Consider the following 18,956-nt stretch of genomic DNA (forward strand, 5'->3'; position numbering starts at 1 on the left):
GATGTGACCTCACCAGTGGTGAGTACAGGGTGACAGTCACTGCTCTGGTGCTGCTGGCCACACCATTCCTGATCCAGGCCAGGTGCCATTGGCCTTCTTGGCCATCACTGGAATTGTGGAATATTATGTGTGACTGCATAATGAATAAGGATGAAGAAATGTGTACCACCTCTTTTTTGTGTTAACAATGTCTTGCAGGACACTCTAATAGCCATTCCCATTTTCCATGGTTGAGGTTGGTGAATTTCTGTGGATGGTTTATTTCACATTTGCAAGTGGTGCCACAGAAAACTTTTACTTAATGCAATTACCTTCTCAATTAATTTATAGTATACCTTTATAGCAATACACATCACCATATTTCAAAACTTTCCTCATATGTAAGCTGCCAGAATGAGCTGTTCTCAGCTGCCTTTAAGTGGAATTTACATTTAAACTGGATGAGTTGAGTAGAGCTTCTTTACCAAGATCTTTTTATGATCATTGTGAAACTATTTGCCCATATGCCTTTTTTTTTAACAAGATGCTGATGATATTTGTTATAAGAAAATTACTAAAATTACTTATAAGAAATGTATTAAATTACTAATGCCACAGATTTCATAGGGTATTGTCCCACCATTTACTGTAGCATGCTTGCACTTCTGACCTCAGATTTTTAATTTCTTGTTTCCATGCTATACCTGTCCTTATAACCCCCTCCCTGTGTTTAGTGTTAGGGACCAGATTTTTTGCTTTCCTGATCATGCTCATGTTCTGTGAACAAATACATGGGGAAGGAATTAGGGCAGTAAGTACCAAGTCACCTCTTGTTTTAATTTGATGCAGTGCTCAGGCCCTTAGACAATATTGTTCCAGTGGAAATGGGATTGCCTACACTTTAATCACTGAACTACCTTGTCCTCACTGCCATGTCACACACCTGGATGAGTTTATTAACTCCTGGAAGAGAAAGGTGATGTTGTTTTTTCAGGGAAATAGAGACACTTCTTTAAGCACAGTCACAGTAAACAACTCTGACTGAGAGCCCTATGCTGCTTAAAATTCAGATTAATCTTTCTCATGTAATATGTATGAAAATGTTCCCTAGCATTAATTAAAGCCCATTTCATTTCTTGGTACACACAGACCCTTTGCTTGATGTGAGTCAAGTCTGTTGTTTTGTCTGAGTGATGGCTGTGTAATAATCTTTTATTATAAATTATGAATGAACAGAAATACCTTGTTTTTGTTTCTGGCTCATTCACTTTCTCTTTTAATTATTTTGTTAGATCTTCTGTTCCTTCCATTGAATCTGGTGCTTATTTTCATCTCAGTCTTCCACAGAGTTTGGGTGTAACTCTTTCCAGCTATTTGTCCTTTCAGTAGGGTATTCCATGCTCAGTCTTTTTGCTTTTATTTACTATGTGAAGTGTAATTACATACAGAAGCAAGAACTGAGACAATTTGTGTCTGGACACAGACTGACAGTGCCATCAGAGGTGCAAGAAACTGAGTTTTCTACTTGGTCAATGTACTGTGTTCTGTTACTATTTCCACTTGATCCTCTTCATTGCCATCTTTGCCTTCCTGTTTCTTATGTGAAAGGGTTATTCAGGTACCTGAGCAGAAGTGTTGTATCTCATGAAATAGTAACTCAGCTCCTGGTGAGGGAGATGTGTAAATGCTCTCCAGACAATCTTCAGATCACACTGTGGAGCCATAGGATGCCCTGATTCATTCTTTAATGTGAGCAAGTCTGCTCAGATCTCTCTCCCATCATCAGGCTGTGCTTTCTGAGGCTGTGCTGTGTTTGTGGTCACTGTACATAGTAAGCACTTCCCAGTGATATCTCTAATTAGGCGTTCACCCCAGTCAGCAGACGCGCTCTCAGGCTGTGTCAGATGTTCCTCCACTCCCTGGAGGACAGTGTGCCAAGTGTGTGCCTTCTCTTCTTAACCTTAAACCTGCTCAAGTCCCTGTTCAGGATCACCCCTGAGGGGAAGCTCTACTTGAGCTGACACTCATCCTCTGCCTGGTGATACTCCCACTGCTTTGCCCCTTGCCCTCATCTGTTCAGCACTGCAGGAGCTGGTGGGTGACCTGCTCTGCTGTTCATGGCATTCATATTGCTGAAACTCCCATCATGTCAAACTCTGATTGTTGTTCTTTCAGGGAATTCCTTCTGGTTTTTTGCTGGTAGCACTGGCATTGTAGAGGTGTGTGCTGTAATTGCATGGGCAGTCAGAGATGGTTGGATGGGACTACACCAACAGCCCATCATGTGGCCCTGTTACCCCCTTCTGTTGGGACTGACAGGTTACTCCATACTGAAAAGTCGAGTTTTGTAGCTGTCTGGCTGGTTTTGCTGTCTTTTGTGCTCAGAAGCTGGATAGATCAGTTGTTAAACTTCCTTCACATTATTTGGCTCCTGGTTTTGTGGGCTCCAGCTGCCAAGCTCAGAAATAATAACCATAGAATATGAAGCAGAGGTCAAATTGAGAGTATTTCTCAGCTTTTTCTTGTGTACACTCAGGCTAGTATTGCACAGCTCAATATGGTCTTAATGTCCCACGAAGTCATCAGTTTTCATCTAAATAAATCCAAGGTCCTCAACTTCTGGCAATAAATAGTGATTTCTCTTCAGCAAAATTCTGAATTTATTTAAGGGCTATCATACCAAGTGCATGGCAAGTACTAATACCCACTTTCCAACCCTTACAATATTGCATAAACAGCCTGATTGAAATGTATGCTCAGTAATTTTGTGAATTGTATTTTACTCAATTTGTTGGTTCATCTTGCTTTCTGGACATCCATTTTTTCTCACGTGGAGATGGGATCATAGATGTGTGTGAGCTCTCCACCCCCCATCCAGGCTGAAGATGCTGTAGGGTTGTACAGAGCTCAGGTCTAACCTTGCTCCAGAACAAATGACTTGGCCCATGGCAAAGTTTCTTCTTGACAGCCCAGATTTGCCTGCTGGCTCCTGAGCAGCTTTCTTGGACATCCCCAGTGTGTGACCCCATTTCTGCTCTGGTGCTGCTGCCTTCAGCACAGAAGGTTTGTACCAGCTGCATCATCTGCCTCTGAGTCCAGCTGGATCCAAACTGGGCTTGATGTAATAACACACATGTAAGTGTGGCACTTGAGCAGTGGCAGTGTTTGCCAGATGGGTTACTGACAGACTCTGCTTTGCACTGGAAATCTCCACATCCTAAATCATTGCATAAAGGGAGAGGTTTCCTTCTGTTTTCTACAGAGTTTGAGTCTTCATTGGGATTCAAAGAGATTTTATATTCTCAGGCCTCTGACATTGGCATTTTCCTTTGTGTTTCAGGCTGTTTTCCTTATTGTCACCAGATTATCAGATAGACCATCATTAAAATAAAAGTTACTGTCCATCTTGCTCAGTACTCAGACAGAAGGGGAAATAAAGTATCTTAGGATACTTTAGATACTTTTTAGATACTTTTAAGATACCTTTTTATACTAAATATATAGTGTAAGACGTTCTTCTTAGCTTAAAGGAAGAAAGAATTTATTTGTGGTCTGGGGAATATAGGTGGGCAGGTGGAGGGGAAGATCATAATACACTATTAAATTAAAATGTCCATGTAAGTCTGTTTCAGAGTCCAGTAGGATAACTATTCTACCATTTTGTTTCTTTCTCTTAACATCAATCCTGTAAACTGGAATTTGGTATCCCATGCACAATCCAGTCTCATTAGAGGTCTCAACTCTGTAGTGTAATGATCACCTCATCTGCTTCTTGGTTTCAATTAAAGCATCTCTCAGTTGGTCTCAAACCCAGGACCTAAAAAATGTCTTCATCAGTACTGTTTCATTATTGCTATTATTATTCTGAATAACAACATGCTACATCTTTGTCCGTTTTCCCAGTATGAGATAAAAGCAATGTCAATTTATTTTCTCAGTTCTTATTCCTGTGACTTAGAGGGGTGTTAATCTTGAGAGGTTTCTTCTCTGTTGTCTGTCATTAAAACAAAACAGAAACAAAACAAAAAAGGAAAAAAGAGAAAAATTCATGCTAATGCCTTTCTTGCAAGTTGCCAGGTTTTTCCTCCTGATGCCACTCAACCTACACATGTTCTAGTGTTCTTTTAAATTTAATCTTTTTACAGAATATGTAAATAATATTGTAGGGTTTATGGCCTTGTTATTTTTTCAGGCAAACTATTGAAAAATTATTGAATAAAGACTTAATTCATAATTGATAGCTTCATCAAAATTCTTCCAGTAAAAATTGCTGAGTGGAGAGAATGAAACAATACAACTAGCAATAGTAAAACTATCAAAGAATGATGAATATTAGTAACTAATACCAGAATGCACACATCTATGTTTTTATGTTTCTTGGTGGTCAAACTTGTATACTCCATAGCTGCCAAAAGATGTAGTTGTTTATGGTACAGATTTGAATGAGATAGTTTTATTTTCCATTTAGTCAATTGCAGGTTTTTTTAACTATTAAAGCAGCTATGCTTTTTTCAGAAAGCACTTAATGTTGGATGTTTCTGTTTCTGCCTTTAAAAAAAAATATTTTTTATAATTGTTTTCAACTTTGTTATGGCAAGCACTGCAAAATACATTTCAGAGAGGAGGGCCCAGTGAATTCAGCAATGGATTCCATCTGTGTTGACATTGGCTGCACAGCCCAGCCCGCCTCAGCTGCATGAAGTAACTGGTGCTCCAGCAGGGTCGAAATCAGACAAGCACCATTTGTGTTTCATTTCCTTTTTTCTTTCTTTCTGAATAACATTTTGTCTAAAAACAAGGATTTTTTTTTTTCTTTCTCCTGATCTTTATTGGAATCTCTCATTTGTCCCCAGATAAAATACAGCTTTAAAATCTCAGTGCTGTGTCAAGTCAAAATTGGAATGACTCAGGACACATATTTCCTGGGTGAATGAGGCTCAATAATGATAGGAATTTCATATATTATATGCACCTGATGGAAAAAATGGTTTAAGGCTAGACCAAGAAATTAATTTGTCTAATGAAAAGGGTGGTATGAATCTGTACTGCCCCAGGAACAAACTGTGACTCTAACTAAAGAGAACAAGGTTCTACCCACTTCTGTGAAGGGGAAAAATCAACTCTCTGGGGGAAGTTCCTCCTCTTGTGTCTAGCACTTCACACAGAGGTGATATGTGTAGAGCAATTCATAATTGCTGTCAATTTTCCAACAGTAATGAGCATATAATAATTTTTAATGTCCCTTATGCCTGTTGTGCAGCAGCAGCTAACCTTGAAAGACTCATTTATTTTGTCATGATGTGCAGGTTGTCATTTTGATTTTTTTTTGGCAAAATTACAGGGTCACTACAGGGTCACTACACTAAAAGCCATATTTTTTCTTTATTTTTCTTCTTTGCTAGCCAATTTCTCTAGCAAAGCTGGTCTGTGAGGAAATCTCATTTGGTTCACATTGTAGGTAACAGTAATTGGCAACTGTAATTTAGACTTGATTGTGACATAAGAAGTTGGCTGTATCATTTGATAATAGAAGTACTATTAGTGTAAATTTCAATCTGACCAGGAATTTCTGTGTTCAGTGATGAATCAGTTCATTGTTCAGGAAAAAAGTTTCTGGTTTTACTTGATAAAGTCAATGCTGGATGAGCTGAAGGGCAGGGTTAGTCACTAGCTCCTTGCCTTCCTGCACACTGGGAATGCACAAGCTCTTACCTGCAAGGTGTAATAAGCTACCTGATACAAATTTAACTACACAGCACTCTAAGGGTGGGACTCATCTTAGTGATGCTGTTAAGAATCAGGTGTCTGGCATAGGTGTGTAATCAGCAATGAGATTTGGAGATGTCTAGCTTTGAAATATTCAAAGATGAATCCAGCCCTGAAAGTGCCCACAGAAGTAATTTCACTGCAGTTAATGGCACATGTTATTAAAGCTCAGGCTCCTCCCAGGTGACTTCAGGTCTGCAGCAGAAGGGGAGCATAGTCCCTGTGGCCTCATCTGTGTGGTGTGGAAGGAGGCTCTGCTAGACTGGTCAGCCCACCTGAGTCCAAAAGTGTCTGTGTCTGACCAGTTTCTCACTTCAGTATCTCCATTCATTCCCTTTACACTGGATCAGTCCAGTACAGACCAACACCACTGCATCTCTGTCAAAACATGAAAAAAAAAAAATTTGAAAAAAACATGTTTTGAAAAAGTGTTATTGCAGAAATGCGACTCTGCTTGCAAGTTAAATTTTTGTAATCATGCAATAAACTACTGGTGCTGAAAAAAGGCTTTTCTCTAACACATAAATATGAAACTAAAAACCTGTGGCAAATATGAATGGGTTCCATAAAAAACAGTTGTTTTGGTACTCATTAAGGAAATAGAACAGTAAAGTCATAAGGAAGAAGTCAGAGTACTAAATTTACTTTGTTGTTATATCAACATACCAACAGTTGGTCAGTTTTAAATTTAAAACAGGTTTATATTTAAAAGAAGCGTTTTAGAATTTTCCTTAATATTTGACATGTTTAGTTTATCATGTAATAGTTTCTTGATGTTTCAAACTTTTGTTTGTAGCTCACTTGTCACTATGTAGAAATAGCATTATAAACATTAATATGTATATTAGGAATTGATTAGCCATTGAAAAAACACCTATCATGAAAATATTATTAAGTTTTCTGTCCTTAGTCTCTGTCAGGCTATTTAACTTTTCTAAAGTGTCCAACTAAACTGATGCTTGCTGCTGTAACATGAATTATTTTGTGTGGAAAACACTAATAAATAAGGCTTAACACTGTAAAGTGGTCTATGCATATAAATCTTTTTCTTACATAGACCCATTAGATTTCCAGTTCTTAAATGGGGAAGTATTGTTGTTGAAGAGAAAAATTCTTTTAATGTAGCTGTTATATTGATTTTGATCCTTAGCAATGGCAAGTAGGATTCTACAGTGTTTACAATCTGCAAAGGACTTGGTTGGAGGACATGTAAGAAGGTTTTGTTTCCTTATGTTTTTTTAAAGGTCTGGGTTATAATGATAGATTTAAAAATGCATCAGTATGTTATGAAGCATAATTATGTTTCTTTACTGCTTCAAGTCTCAACCTTTAATTATTATTGTTTAATAATAACAACATATGAGGAACTTGAGATTTTGATTTGCTTCTCATCTAAAAGATACTACCTTGCAGAACTTTTAATTGAGCCCTCCAGAGCCTTGCCTTTAGATAGTTAACATAAATAATCACAAGAGCAGGATCTATGAAGCTGGTTGCATTGGCACTGATCATGAGCAGATGTTCTGTCCATGTTTAATTGAACACCTTGTTGATCTGTAATCACTTTTTCCATTTTGTTCATGTAGCCACCAGACAATGGGCCTCCACCACTGCCAACATCCTCCCTTCCTGAAGGCTATTACGAAGAGGCAGTGCCCCTTAGTCCTGGGAAGGCTCCTGAGTACATCACTTCCAGTGAGTAAGAGATTTCCAGGCAGTTTCTGAGCAATTGGTAATTCCAGTGTCCTTCAGAATTTTTAGTTTTTGAGAACTCCATCTCTGTTGGTGCTGTGGTTGATGTGTCATAAGTATTGCTTTGACAGTTTGGGCCAGTTTTGGTTATTCTCATTGGCCATGCATTGGATTGGTTTGCAGAACTGTTTTGGTGTGCTCAAACCATGCTCCTTTTACAGAAAACTTGGTGCTCAGTGAGAAGCACATTAACAGGTCTCAGCAGCTATTGGAGACAAAGTCCAAATTAGCCATTGACCTTTTAGACTGCACTGAACCACAGACAATGGGGGCATTGGACCAGGAGTCCAGAGTTTAATATTGCCCAGAGTAAACCCCTCTAAACTGATCATACTGTGAATGTGGAGGTCTCAGAAACTGGTACTGACCTTCACATCTCCCTGCTGTGCCTGTATTGCACTGAACTGCTTGCTAAAATAGACTAGCAAAAACAACAAAAAAATATTGGAAAGATGTGATTTGCAGCATTTCTGATGACACATTGTGGAAAGGGATGAACTGGTCACAGCAGCTCCCAGAAGCCATGTGTGATGCCCATGACAGTATTTTTGTGACTTCAGGGCAGTAGGCAGAGGGCTGCCTCTGACTGTCTACCAGAATGTCCTTCTGCAACTCCCAAATGTTCTTTCTCACACCCAAATACTTCCCCAAGGACCTGTGCACTTCAGTGGAGCTGTGCTGAGAGCACCCTGATGAAGCACTGAAATGACTGCTCTGACCTTTACACAGGGGCAGTTAACAGCATTTATGTACCATCTTTTTGCTGTTTTTTTATTGGCTGGGGTAATTTATTACTTGTGTAGGGCAGATTTATCACTAATCATTATTTTCTATGGTCCGAAGATTAAAGGCTTATCATCCCCTATTTTATAGCCATTTTAATTATTTTAAATTATCTCTCTGTTCTTAAAACATGCATAGGAGTTACCTTAAAACTAAAATACTATTCATCTGAACACTGCACAAACTGATGTTATCTAGCAGTTTTTAAGTAACCTGAGAAATTCAAGGTAAGAAAGAGTTTCATGTACTGGAAAGCAGATGAAAGAACATATGGACTTAGAAGAGCAGCAGACTCACTCTTCCCTCTATTTCCTTCCTCAAAATGCTGCAGGGTGGTCCTGCTACACCCTGGAACCCAGTGAGCTTCTGACTTGGGTTTTGTCCTTAAACAAGAGCCATGCTCAGGCAGAAAAATATTAATAGTGCAAACATTAACAGCACTGCTAAAAAACCTAGAGAAAAACAAGACAAAATATGAAGCTGATTTCTTACTGTACTTAAGCATTTAAATGCATTTTTTAAAATAGTTAATTAATTAATAATCCCATAGTTTAAGTACATATGTGTGTATATATATATGCATATATATAAATATATATCCAGACATTTAAAGCTCTGTTATTGTGAATTAGCATCTTACTTTGTGAGGTTTTGTTGTACTTTCTTATATTCTGAACTTTATCATATCTCAAAAATTGTGTTAAAAGAATTCCTCTCTTCACTGGTAATGAAGTTGCTTTTAAATTCAATATGCAATTAGTAATACATCCTTGCTCATGTGAAACATCCACTAAATCCTGTGGTGTGGTAATTAATATCAGCTACCATAGTGTATTAAAAGATACAAGCTTAGCTGACTGGAGTATTTGAGATGGAAAAGACAATACAAAAATATGCCTGAGGTAGACAAAGTGCAAGAATGCATCTATTGAGATAGATACAATTATTTAAAGTAAATATTCTATGGAATATTTTTGTAATGTCATTAACAGCAAGGAGACTTACATACCATGTGTCTTACCTGTAGAAGTAAACAAACACTGAGGAAAAATTGCAGAACATGGTCATGAAAATGAAATATCCATAACTTTCCCAAGTGCCTCTAATTGGTTTGTAAAGAATTTCTTGCATATAGATGAAAGCAAGAGCATGTATGACTTGTCTGCTAACTCTCTGTATTAAAAGCTACTGATCTGTATAATATGCCTAAATTAATACAGACTAGTTTTAGGAATACACTTTTGCAAATAATTTGTCCACTGTGATTTTCTCCCCATAACAGTGGGAAACTTTTGTGAACACGAAGGTGAAAAGCAAATATCTAAAGAAGTCAGATTAATGAGAAAATGTAAAACCTGGTAGATTAGCAGCATTAGAACATGTTGTGTCAGTGCATCCTTACCCTCTGAGACTTTAATAAACTTAATAAATGCACTTTGTTTTGGAGAGAGAGACATTTTTCTCCACTTGCTAGTTTGTGTCTGAGAGGCTGGAAACCTTGTTTTGGATGTGATAGAGCAGTTTGGAGAGCGAGCAGTAGAGGCAGGATGTGGTGAAGAGGAGCCAAGTTTCATCAGGGTTGATATGAGCACTTCAGGGTGGGCATCCTTCCTGCTGTGAGTCACACCAGAGTCCCACAAGCTGAGAAGAGAGACATGAGGAGTATTTAATGGGCAGGATATGGCAACAGGTCCCCAAAGATCCCATTAGCCTGGGTCAGGATGAGAGTCTCAGAAGCTCCTGTTGGCTTTCAGCCTCCTGGAAACAGAGATTTGGATAAAACTGCAACTGCAGTGCCAGCAGAGTCCCTGTGCTGAGCATACAGCTTATGGCTAGCAGGAAATCTGCACTTGGAATGCTTGCAAGCCACAGAGGAAATACCTGTAGGGTGTTAAACATGCAGAATTTCAGTTTCTCCTGTGAAGTCCCAATCAGCACTTTCCACACTTTTTTTTTTTTTTTTTTTTTTTCTGGAAACTAGTAGAACTTGCTGTAAAAAAATAAATAATAGGTTTCAATGTTGTGAGGCAAAACTAAGGATTTAACCAAGTAAATTTGTTAATAATAAGGCAAGATTTTTGCATGGGGCTTATAGAAGAAAATCAACTTTTCTGTATAGGGCAAAGGGATGACCTGTAATTTTATCCAAGGTGGAACATTCTTTACTCCAATATGAAAAAGTTAAATCATGCTCCTAACAGGGAAGAAAAACAGTGTGTTGAAACAGATTCAATTTTTTCATCCTTTTGATTGATACACTTAGAAGAGTGATAGAAAAGTGTTTGTCATGCAAACTTCCCATCTTCAGAGTGCAGAAAAATGACCCAGCTCCACTCTCTTGGGAAGAATATGCTTGAAGATTGTCCTTCCTGTACAGTTAAGTTTCAAATTCATCTGATAAAATTAACACCCAGACACGTTTGCATTCAAAATATAGTTTCTTAATGGAAAAATCTCATTAGTAGTGATACAGAGAAATTCCACCAGAATAGTGCACCCAGCATATGAGCAGTGAGTTTTTCTGGATTTGAGGGGTTTTTGTTTAGGTTTTTTGCCTTCTTCAGGAGTAGGAAGGATGAGGCAGCAAGTTCTAGTAGATCTTATATATTCTTTTAAATAAACATGCAAAAATAAATACTCCAGAATAAACATTTCCAAATCTGTCACTTTAAATATTTGTCTAAAGTTTTTCCATCCTCCTCTTGATTTTTGTGAAGCAAGTGAAAAATTTGAGTGTTTTCCCACTGATAATCATCTGAGGCTTTTACCACTTGCCATATGAAGCTGCCCCAAACCAAACACCCTGTAGCAGAATTCACCAGAAAATGGCAATTCAATTTTAAAAATAAGCTTCCAGGGCTTTAAGTTTTACTTTCATTTCATTTTGGAATGAAGATATATTGTTTCATCCACTTTTATGAGAACAGAAATCTCACCAGATTATCTAATTTTGATTCAGAGATGTATGTTCCATTCTGACTTCACATAGGGGAGGAACTGGTGCAGAATGAACTTTCTGGCAGTCTACTCTCTTGTCCTCTTCCCAGTCTTTCCAATTCTCCTCCTACATCTCACAACTTTCCTGATTGCCTAGCTAAAGCAAACAAGACTTTTTCTTCCACCTTCTGGCCTAAAAATATTTCAAAGTCTACATTAAATGTTTAGATAAAATTTTATATTTTAAAAATATTCCAGTCAGTGTTCCTCCATGTGGACATATGCCAGTGGATAACAGGATTTCTGGTGTTACCTGAAGGGCTTTACATACATATACCCACATAACCAAGTATATGGAAGAGAGGATTCTGTGATAATGGGAAAATGATTTTCTAGTTGAGAGTACTGCTAGATCTACCTACATTGTTGAAAATGAAAGGCCTGAAGAAAAATTGTTTCATTTAAGTGGAAGCTTGCCATTTCATCAGCAGACTTGGAGCAGGATTAAGCAGCTGAGCTAAGCACGGAACAAAAGATTTTTGCACAATGCTTTTACCTCCATCAGAACCTGTAGTCCAGGGGACAGCACTGTCTGTTCAGTGCTAATTGAAGAATTATAGAAGAATTTAAGAATTATATGAAATATTATGGTGGGGTTGATACTGCCCCATAATGTATTCTTATGACCTTTTCCATATGGGGTGTTTGTTTCTCAATGTGATGTGCTAAAGCAAGATGAAGATGTATCTCTTCAGAAACTGCAAAAAGTGAAGCTATTTGTCACATAATTCTTCAAAAATCATGAAACACTACCTGAAACTCTAGCTATGTATTCCCAGTTTATTGTTTTATTAAAATCACAAGGTGTCTGTATGGGTCTTCTACCAAGTTTCATATTGGCAAAGTATCTTTAATTTAATTTACTTTATGCATTGATGTTACTGAGCACTGAAACAGTAACTTGTTCATGGCTGACTGTCAAAAGCTTTCACTTAAAATGAACAGGCTTGAGGTTTTCAGTTATTTCAATGTGCTTCATGGCTACGTGTTTTAACCCAACACTTTTGCACTTTTTTTAAGATTATGACTCAGATGCTATGAGCAGCTCTTACGAATCCTATGATGAAGAGGAAGAGGATGGAAAGGGGAAGAAAATGAGACATCAGTGGCCTTCTGAGGAAGCCTCTATGGATCTGGTGAAGGATGCCAAAATCTGTGCCTTCCTTCTTAGAAAAAAACGATTTGGGCAATGGACCAAACTACTGTGTGTTATCAAAGAAAACAAACTACTGGTAATTCTTATTTTTAGCTAGCTATATTTTCTTTGTACCTTTTAGATGATGTATTTATTTTTACAGGAATCTGATTTTTGGAATATGTTCTGCAAACAGTGGCCAAGTCTGCAGTAACCTTACCAAAGAGCTCAGTCATGATTTACCCAGGAAGCAGAAAAGCACTGAAACTATAAGTGTATCATTTAGCTACTTAGAACTTTGATTTTTATTTCACTTAAGCTTGAACCCCAGCAGTTCTCTGGTACTGGAAAAAACATCTGGCCCATTATCTTCTAAAATATTTAATTTGGAAAAAAAAGTTGCTGAAACTGTAAATCCAATCTTTCATTCCCTGCGGACAAAAAACCTCATAGGGAGCTCTCTGTGTGTGTGAACTGTTGGATCAGACTGCTGGAGAGAAAAGTCCCTTGTTGGACTGAGAATTCACTTGGCAGCATATGCTGTGGTAATGTATACACTTTAAACTAAACCTTTGCCATCTGTTCTGCAGTAATTACGGTGCAGTATTCACATGATGCACAGCTGCATTATAAAAGGGATAGAAACAAGTGGATGTATTTATTCCTTAAGCAAATCTGGTTGTGCTTCTTTCTGATTGGAGCCACCAGTGAAAGATTCCGTGAATTATCCACTCATAAATGTATTTTTGTTTTCTGAAAAGAGGCCTTAAAGGGGGGAAACACTTACTATGTGTCATTATGAGCAAGCTTATGCTTATATTAATCAATAAGTTGGGGTCACTGGTGTTCCTGCCTTCCTATATGATGCTTCCAGCCATTGTACCTAATTGCTAACAATTACTGCAATATCCCAAATATTAAAAGCTGGTTAACAGGTCACAGAACATTTTCTGTAGACCTCTCTGTCCTACAATGGTACAATGTAGTTTAGGTGTGTTCACTCTCCAAGTACATTTGTGCTTATGGCAGTATAGAAAATAGCAGAATATGAAATAGAGGTAAGAGCTTTCTGAAAATACAGTTGGAATTAATTTGCTAGTTTGCAGTAGCTTTCATTTTTGTATCCTGTTGTATTTAAATGTTGAAAAAAGTTATTTTTGATGGAGCTTTTATTATATTCTTATAAAGCCATTATCCTTTATGCATATTTTTATCCCCATATATCAGTATCATATCAGCATTCAGGACCATCTGATAACAGCTTGAAGAAAGAAAAAAAAGAGACAGAGAAACAGATTTTTCCCTGAAGTCATACAGCATTTGTTCTACAATTACATTCATTGTTCCATATAAAAATATGTTATTTTTTATATTTTCATTTCCTTTACCCACATGTGTGGTCCGAAAAGATTTTTTTTTTCCTTACAGGGATTGTCTTTCAGTAATTCTATAATGGGGATTAAGAAAATAAAAATCACAATAGGAGTCTAACGACCAAGTTACACAAGATTGGTTTATTGTTTGAAGGAGGACTTGGACAGTTAACTTATGAGATATGCAAGTAAAACAAATACGTGTTCTTGGGGATTGCTAATTGCTTGTGTCATAAATGCAGCTGTCATCATAAAACAAAATTATTTTAATTAGAATTAGGCATTAGAAATAACTTTTAGTAGGAAATTGGTTTTCACTTAAAATCCATTAGGGACTCATTTTTCACCTGAAGTATTTTAATATATACATACTTCAGTTTTAGCAATGTGTAATTATAAATAAAATATTGAGGTTAATATAAAAGGAATTGCAGGCTGTTTATTGGTTCTTAAAATGAGTAACATTGTCTATCTTCAAGATTTCATAGCTTGAAAACTTAGTACTTTTTAAATGTTGCAAATTTAAAATATGTGACCAAATTTCAGAAACTTTTCTACCATGGGCTTCAGAGAGGGAAAGTTTGTCAGTGATCTGCAGAAGCTGGTTTAGAGTTGGCTGTATTTGCTAGCCTAACCTGTAATGTTTATATCATAATTTTATCAGCTACTGTCTTCCTGACAATTGCACCCTGGCATGAGTACTGCTGCAGACATGCAGAAGTTCATGTTTTTTTCTCTATTCACATCAATGCTCATCTATTCTTTATATGCAGATACTAGTTAATCTTATTGATTGTCAGAGACTCTTTATTATCAGATGTCTTTTTAGCCTTAGTGCATATTTGTGTGAGTGAAAGCCCAATTTACACAAGTATATAAAATAGCTGGACATTCATATGGAGAGTTAAACATTGCTCTGCAGTCTGGCACTGCTGCAGCTTTGGGAGCATCAGTTGTACTGATGTGTTGGGAAGGTGGAATGGAGGCTGGGTCTGTAGCACAAGTGATGTGAAGAGGTGATCTCTGTCTTCAGATCACCAGTTCCAGCAGAGAACAGGTCATCAGTGACCCAGAATGAAATGGCTGCTCACTGACAGCATTTACTAATGAGGGGAAAAATGTAAGTACATCATTGTAGCCAGGAGCTTACAGAATAAAGTGACATGGAAATTTGTGCAGGGAATATTTGACTGTATTAACTGGAAAAGTGTGATTTTACCCACTTCTTATGATTTGTTTTTTAAACTTATCTCAAGAAAATGAACAGTTAAGTAAGGCATCTTTGAAATTGCAGTATCTAGGTACTGTTGTAGATTTGCCTTCATATGCTGGTATGTCACTGAAGGGCAAGGTAAACATCTGGGCTTTAAAATTAAGTTACAAGTTTATTCTGGTGCTGCATGTGAACAGATATCCTAAATCACCCTCTTCCTACCTGAGCAAGGTCAAGGTTGAGTCATAAGGATAATGCAGAGTCACTTAATGCTCTCCATATGTTGTACCTGTCCTGCAATAAAAGACATCTATTATTGTCAGTCTGGAAGTAATTTTGATTTACAGAGTGGATGAGCTCGCTCTGGCTGTACTCTGTGGTATGTGGTAAAGGGATGCGTAAAATATATGCAAAATTTTATGAATTAAAATTATATTATTTCTACGTAATAAGAGCTTTCCCCCAAGGTTCATAAAGGTAATATCTAACCCTGGAACTTTCCTTATGTTTATTTAGTGTTACAAAAGCTCCAAGGACCAGCAGCCCCAGATGGAGCTGCTCCTGAATGACTGCAGTATCACCTATATTCCCAAAGACAGCAAAAAGAAGAAGCATGAGCTGAAAATCTCTCACCAAGGAGCAGATGCCCTGGTTCTGGCAGTGCAGAGCAAAGAGCAGGCAGAACAGTGGCTAAAGGTAAGGGGGGTTTTCTGGCCAGGACTTTTTCTACCCACAGAGTGCTCACATTGCTGAGTTGCTGTTACAAACTGAGACACAGACAGCAGCTTCCACCCAAATCCAGACCACTTAAATCCCACCTAACTTGGGACTGCAGAAATACAGACTTTAAGTTCAGGCCTTGAAATAATTCCTCAGGGTTAACCAGTGCTGCTGCTGTGATGGTTTTCACTTCTAATAGCACAGTAATCTGGCACAGAGAGGAGAAGTGGCAAATTCCCTTCCATCTTCTTCTCCGGTTCATTTTCCAGAAAGATTTGGTGTTTATGGCAGTGGAAGGTTCAAATTCCCTCAGGTGGAGGCATCTGGCACCCATATTATTTTTGGCATGGTGTCACCTTTTTAAAAAGAAGATTCTCTGAGGAGATACTTGTTTGAATTGCTCTGGATGGAGAAGAACCCTTCAGCTTCCTGAAGGCCATTCAGGTTTCCTAATTCTGGTTTAGCAACGTATCATCTGTTATGGTTTGTCCTGGGAATGCAGACTTCTGAGAAAACATGATTTTGTTTTCTTCTGTTTTGTCTTCTGTTCCTCTCTGTTCAATGTCTGCAAACATGGAAAATCCCAAGGCAAGGGCTGCAGTTACAGATCCTAACCAGATTGCCAGTATTTATGTTGGACTTTGCCAGTCTCAAAGGTGGAGGTCAGTGAAGTAGTGTGGGAAACTATCACTGCAGTTGCAGCAGCAACTGTTTTAAGACCTTTAAATCCAGCCTTTTAAATTCATGTGTAAGTCTGAATGCATCAGACTCATCAGGCATTCTCCATGCTGTGCTCTGCCTTAGCCTTATATGGTACTTATTTTTCTGAGAATAAATTGTATTTTTCCAAATACAATTGAATTAAACACATAGGAATTTCCTGATGGCAGATAATTTTTCAGCAGAAGAAGGAGACATAAAATGCAGCTTAAATGGTATAAATTCTGCTGTGGGCTAATGTACTAAATGGAAAATTAATCTGTAATTTCCTATTTTGCAATATTCGAATATACCTTTTGGGGATTTGTGGTTTATGTGTGTTTGGTTTTGACTGTGACTTTGTATCCTGGCTTAGAAAATGCTTTCTCTATTGTCATTTTAATGGCAACTAATCCCAGCCATGTATTTGTTAGGCTTCTTCTAACATCAGTATCTTGTTCTAAGTTTTAAAGCCATGTAAGTGTCCCACTAGTTCAGCTAGCATTTCAAAACTACTGATTGGAATGAAAAGAAGTTCATCAGTCATGTTCCCTTCCAGGGGAATTCCTCTGTAATTAGATCATAGTAACTGCACCCTTATTTCCTGTGCTGTTCTAAATTCGGGTTTAGTAATACTGAATTCATTGGCATCTATCAGATGTTCTTTCATAAAAATTGCTTTATTTTTTAAATTGTGTATAAAGCATCCCCACACAGGCAGACAGAGCAGCACCAGATTTTTCCATATCCCAGATGCATTCCTGCTGCTTCAAAATGAGAAAAAAAGAGGGATTTTGTGCAGTTGCATGTTCACACAGTTGTGTATTCTGTGTGTCTGCAAAGCATTTGGAGGCAGTCTGACAGCACTTTATTTAGCTACTTCGTGCTGCAAAGCTCTCTAATAATGAAATCTTTCAAGTACATGGCAGAGTTACTGTACTCACTTCCAAGTCCTCAGTGCTGCTTCAGCCCTTTACTCCTGCAGTACAAATTGCCTGTCCCACAGCTAACCAGAAATTATCTGTGCAGCTCTTGCAACACCTCCAAAAGAAGTATGGTCTTTGAAGAAATAAAATAAGCATTGCTTTCTGTATTTGTTAAAATGCACCAAAATTTAAGGCTTTTTTTAATTATGTAAGCAATTATGTTTTGATAATTCATGCCTTACTCAGAACTAGCTTCTGAAAGTCATATGTGGCTTTGTGTAGGACATTCTTACACTGTAAAAGAGGTCACTGCTTCATCTTGGGAGATTTTAGCTTTCCCAGCCTGTCAGTCAGAGGGCCAGGGTCATTCCTAGTACTCTATCCCTTACATGTGATTTCTGTAGTTAATAAAATGGGCAGATCCAGGGACTGCCAATGAGAAATAATCTGCAACCACATATTTAGAGCATGAGATGCCTTCTTGGTCAAAGATACTGCACCAGTATGTGCCACTTGAGGCAGGTTATCACCCAGGAGCAATGGGTTCTCATGAATTCAAATGTTAAATATCACATTAGAGCTTTACACTTGATCCTAAAAATCACAAAATGTTTTTGGAGGCCAGATTGTCCTTTGGAAACTAAACCAAATTTTTTTTCCCAATTCATGTGTGTAATCAGTACAGAATATATTTATTAAAGAAATAATTTTAAAATACTTTTGGAAGACAAATTCTTAATTGATGCAGAATACTTTAGACCTTTTTTTTGTAAAGATGACACCAAGAAAACCCCAGCTGATAAACAGTGCAAATTGGAGTCTAGACTAGAAACCACAAAGGGAGTTTCAGATTGACCAGCTAACAACTGCTTGATGAAAACAGATAGCTGATGTCACCAAAGAGCCTGTCAAGATTTCAGAGGAAGGAGCAAAGCTAGTATAAATTTAGGTTAGAGCTGAGGTCATCTCAGTAATATGGTGGGCAACAAAAAGTGGAATTTTCCAGACTTGAGTCCTAACATGTTCCCACAAAAATGTACATGAGAAAAATGTGTGCAGTTACACACTCTGACCCAAAATTTATTTTTTTCCATGCGTGCTTGAGTATATGTGCATCTGTGTACCCTTTTGTGGTCAAGTGAGGTCTGAAATTTTCCTGTTTGTCTCAGCACATCTAACAGACTGGTAAAACTGCATTTATTTGTCACCATCCCTGGGAAATGCTGCATTAAAAATAAAAGGACTAGTATGACTGTGACCAGTCATGACAAGAAGATGCTTGTTCAGAGGCTTCATTTGTACAGATGAATGTGGTCTGTGCAGAACCCTCAGACTAGGCCACAGAAAACTGCATCAATATTAAAAATACATGGGTGCCAAAGAAATTAGGTTGAGGTAACTTGCTGTAGAAGACTGGTAAAAGAAGGAAATGGTCACAGTGACTGGTCCCAAGGCCTTCTCTTCCACCTAATATTCCTCCTGCAAAAATGTGCTTCTGATTTATCATGCACGACATGTAATCTATCATTCCTGGAGTACTGGCCTTGATTTTCATTTTTCCCTAACATTAGGCACCCTTTGTTAACTTCTCTTCATTTTATGGTGCTCTGCCA

The 18,956-nt window shown here is 37.8% G+C and overlaps 1 protein-coding gene across 3 annotated transcripts in view; it reads left to right on the forward strand.

Annotated features, from left to right (window-relative positions):
• The window catches only part of AFAP1 (actin filament associated protein 1), a 112,159-nt gene that overhangs the window by 59,458 nt on the left and 33,745 nt on the right, over window positions 1–18,956 (forward strand). For all 3 annotated transcript variants that reach the window (XM_079305319.1, XM_079305317.1, XM_079305318.1), the window contains exons 4-6: window positions 7,332–7,440; window positions 12,298–12,509; window positions 15,515–15,694. In XM_079305319.1, the coding sequence (XP_079161445.1) occupies window positions 7,332–7,440; window positions 12,298–12,509; window positions 15,515–15,694 (501 nt within the window). The remainder of the gene's footprint in view (window positions 1–7,331; window positions 7,441–12,297; window positions 12,510–15,514; window positions 15,695–18,956) is intronic.

This window comes from Erithacus rubecula (assembly GCF_903797595.1).
Source record: "Erithacus rubecula genome assembly, chromosome: 5".
In the NCBI taxonomy this organism is placed as follows: Eukaryota; Metazoa; Chordata; class Aves; order Passeriformes; family Muscicapidae; genus Erithacus; species Erithacus rubecula.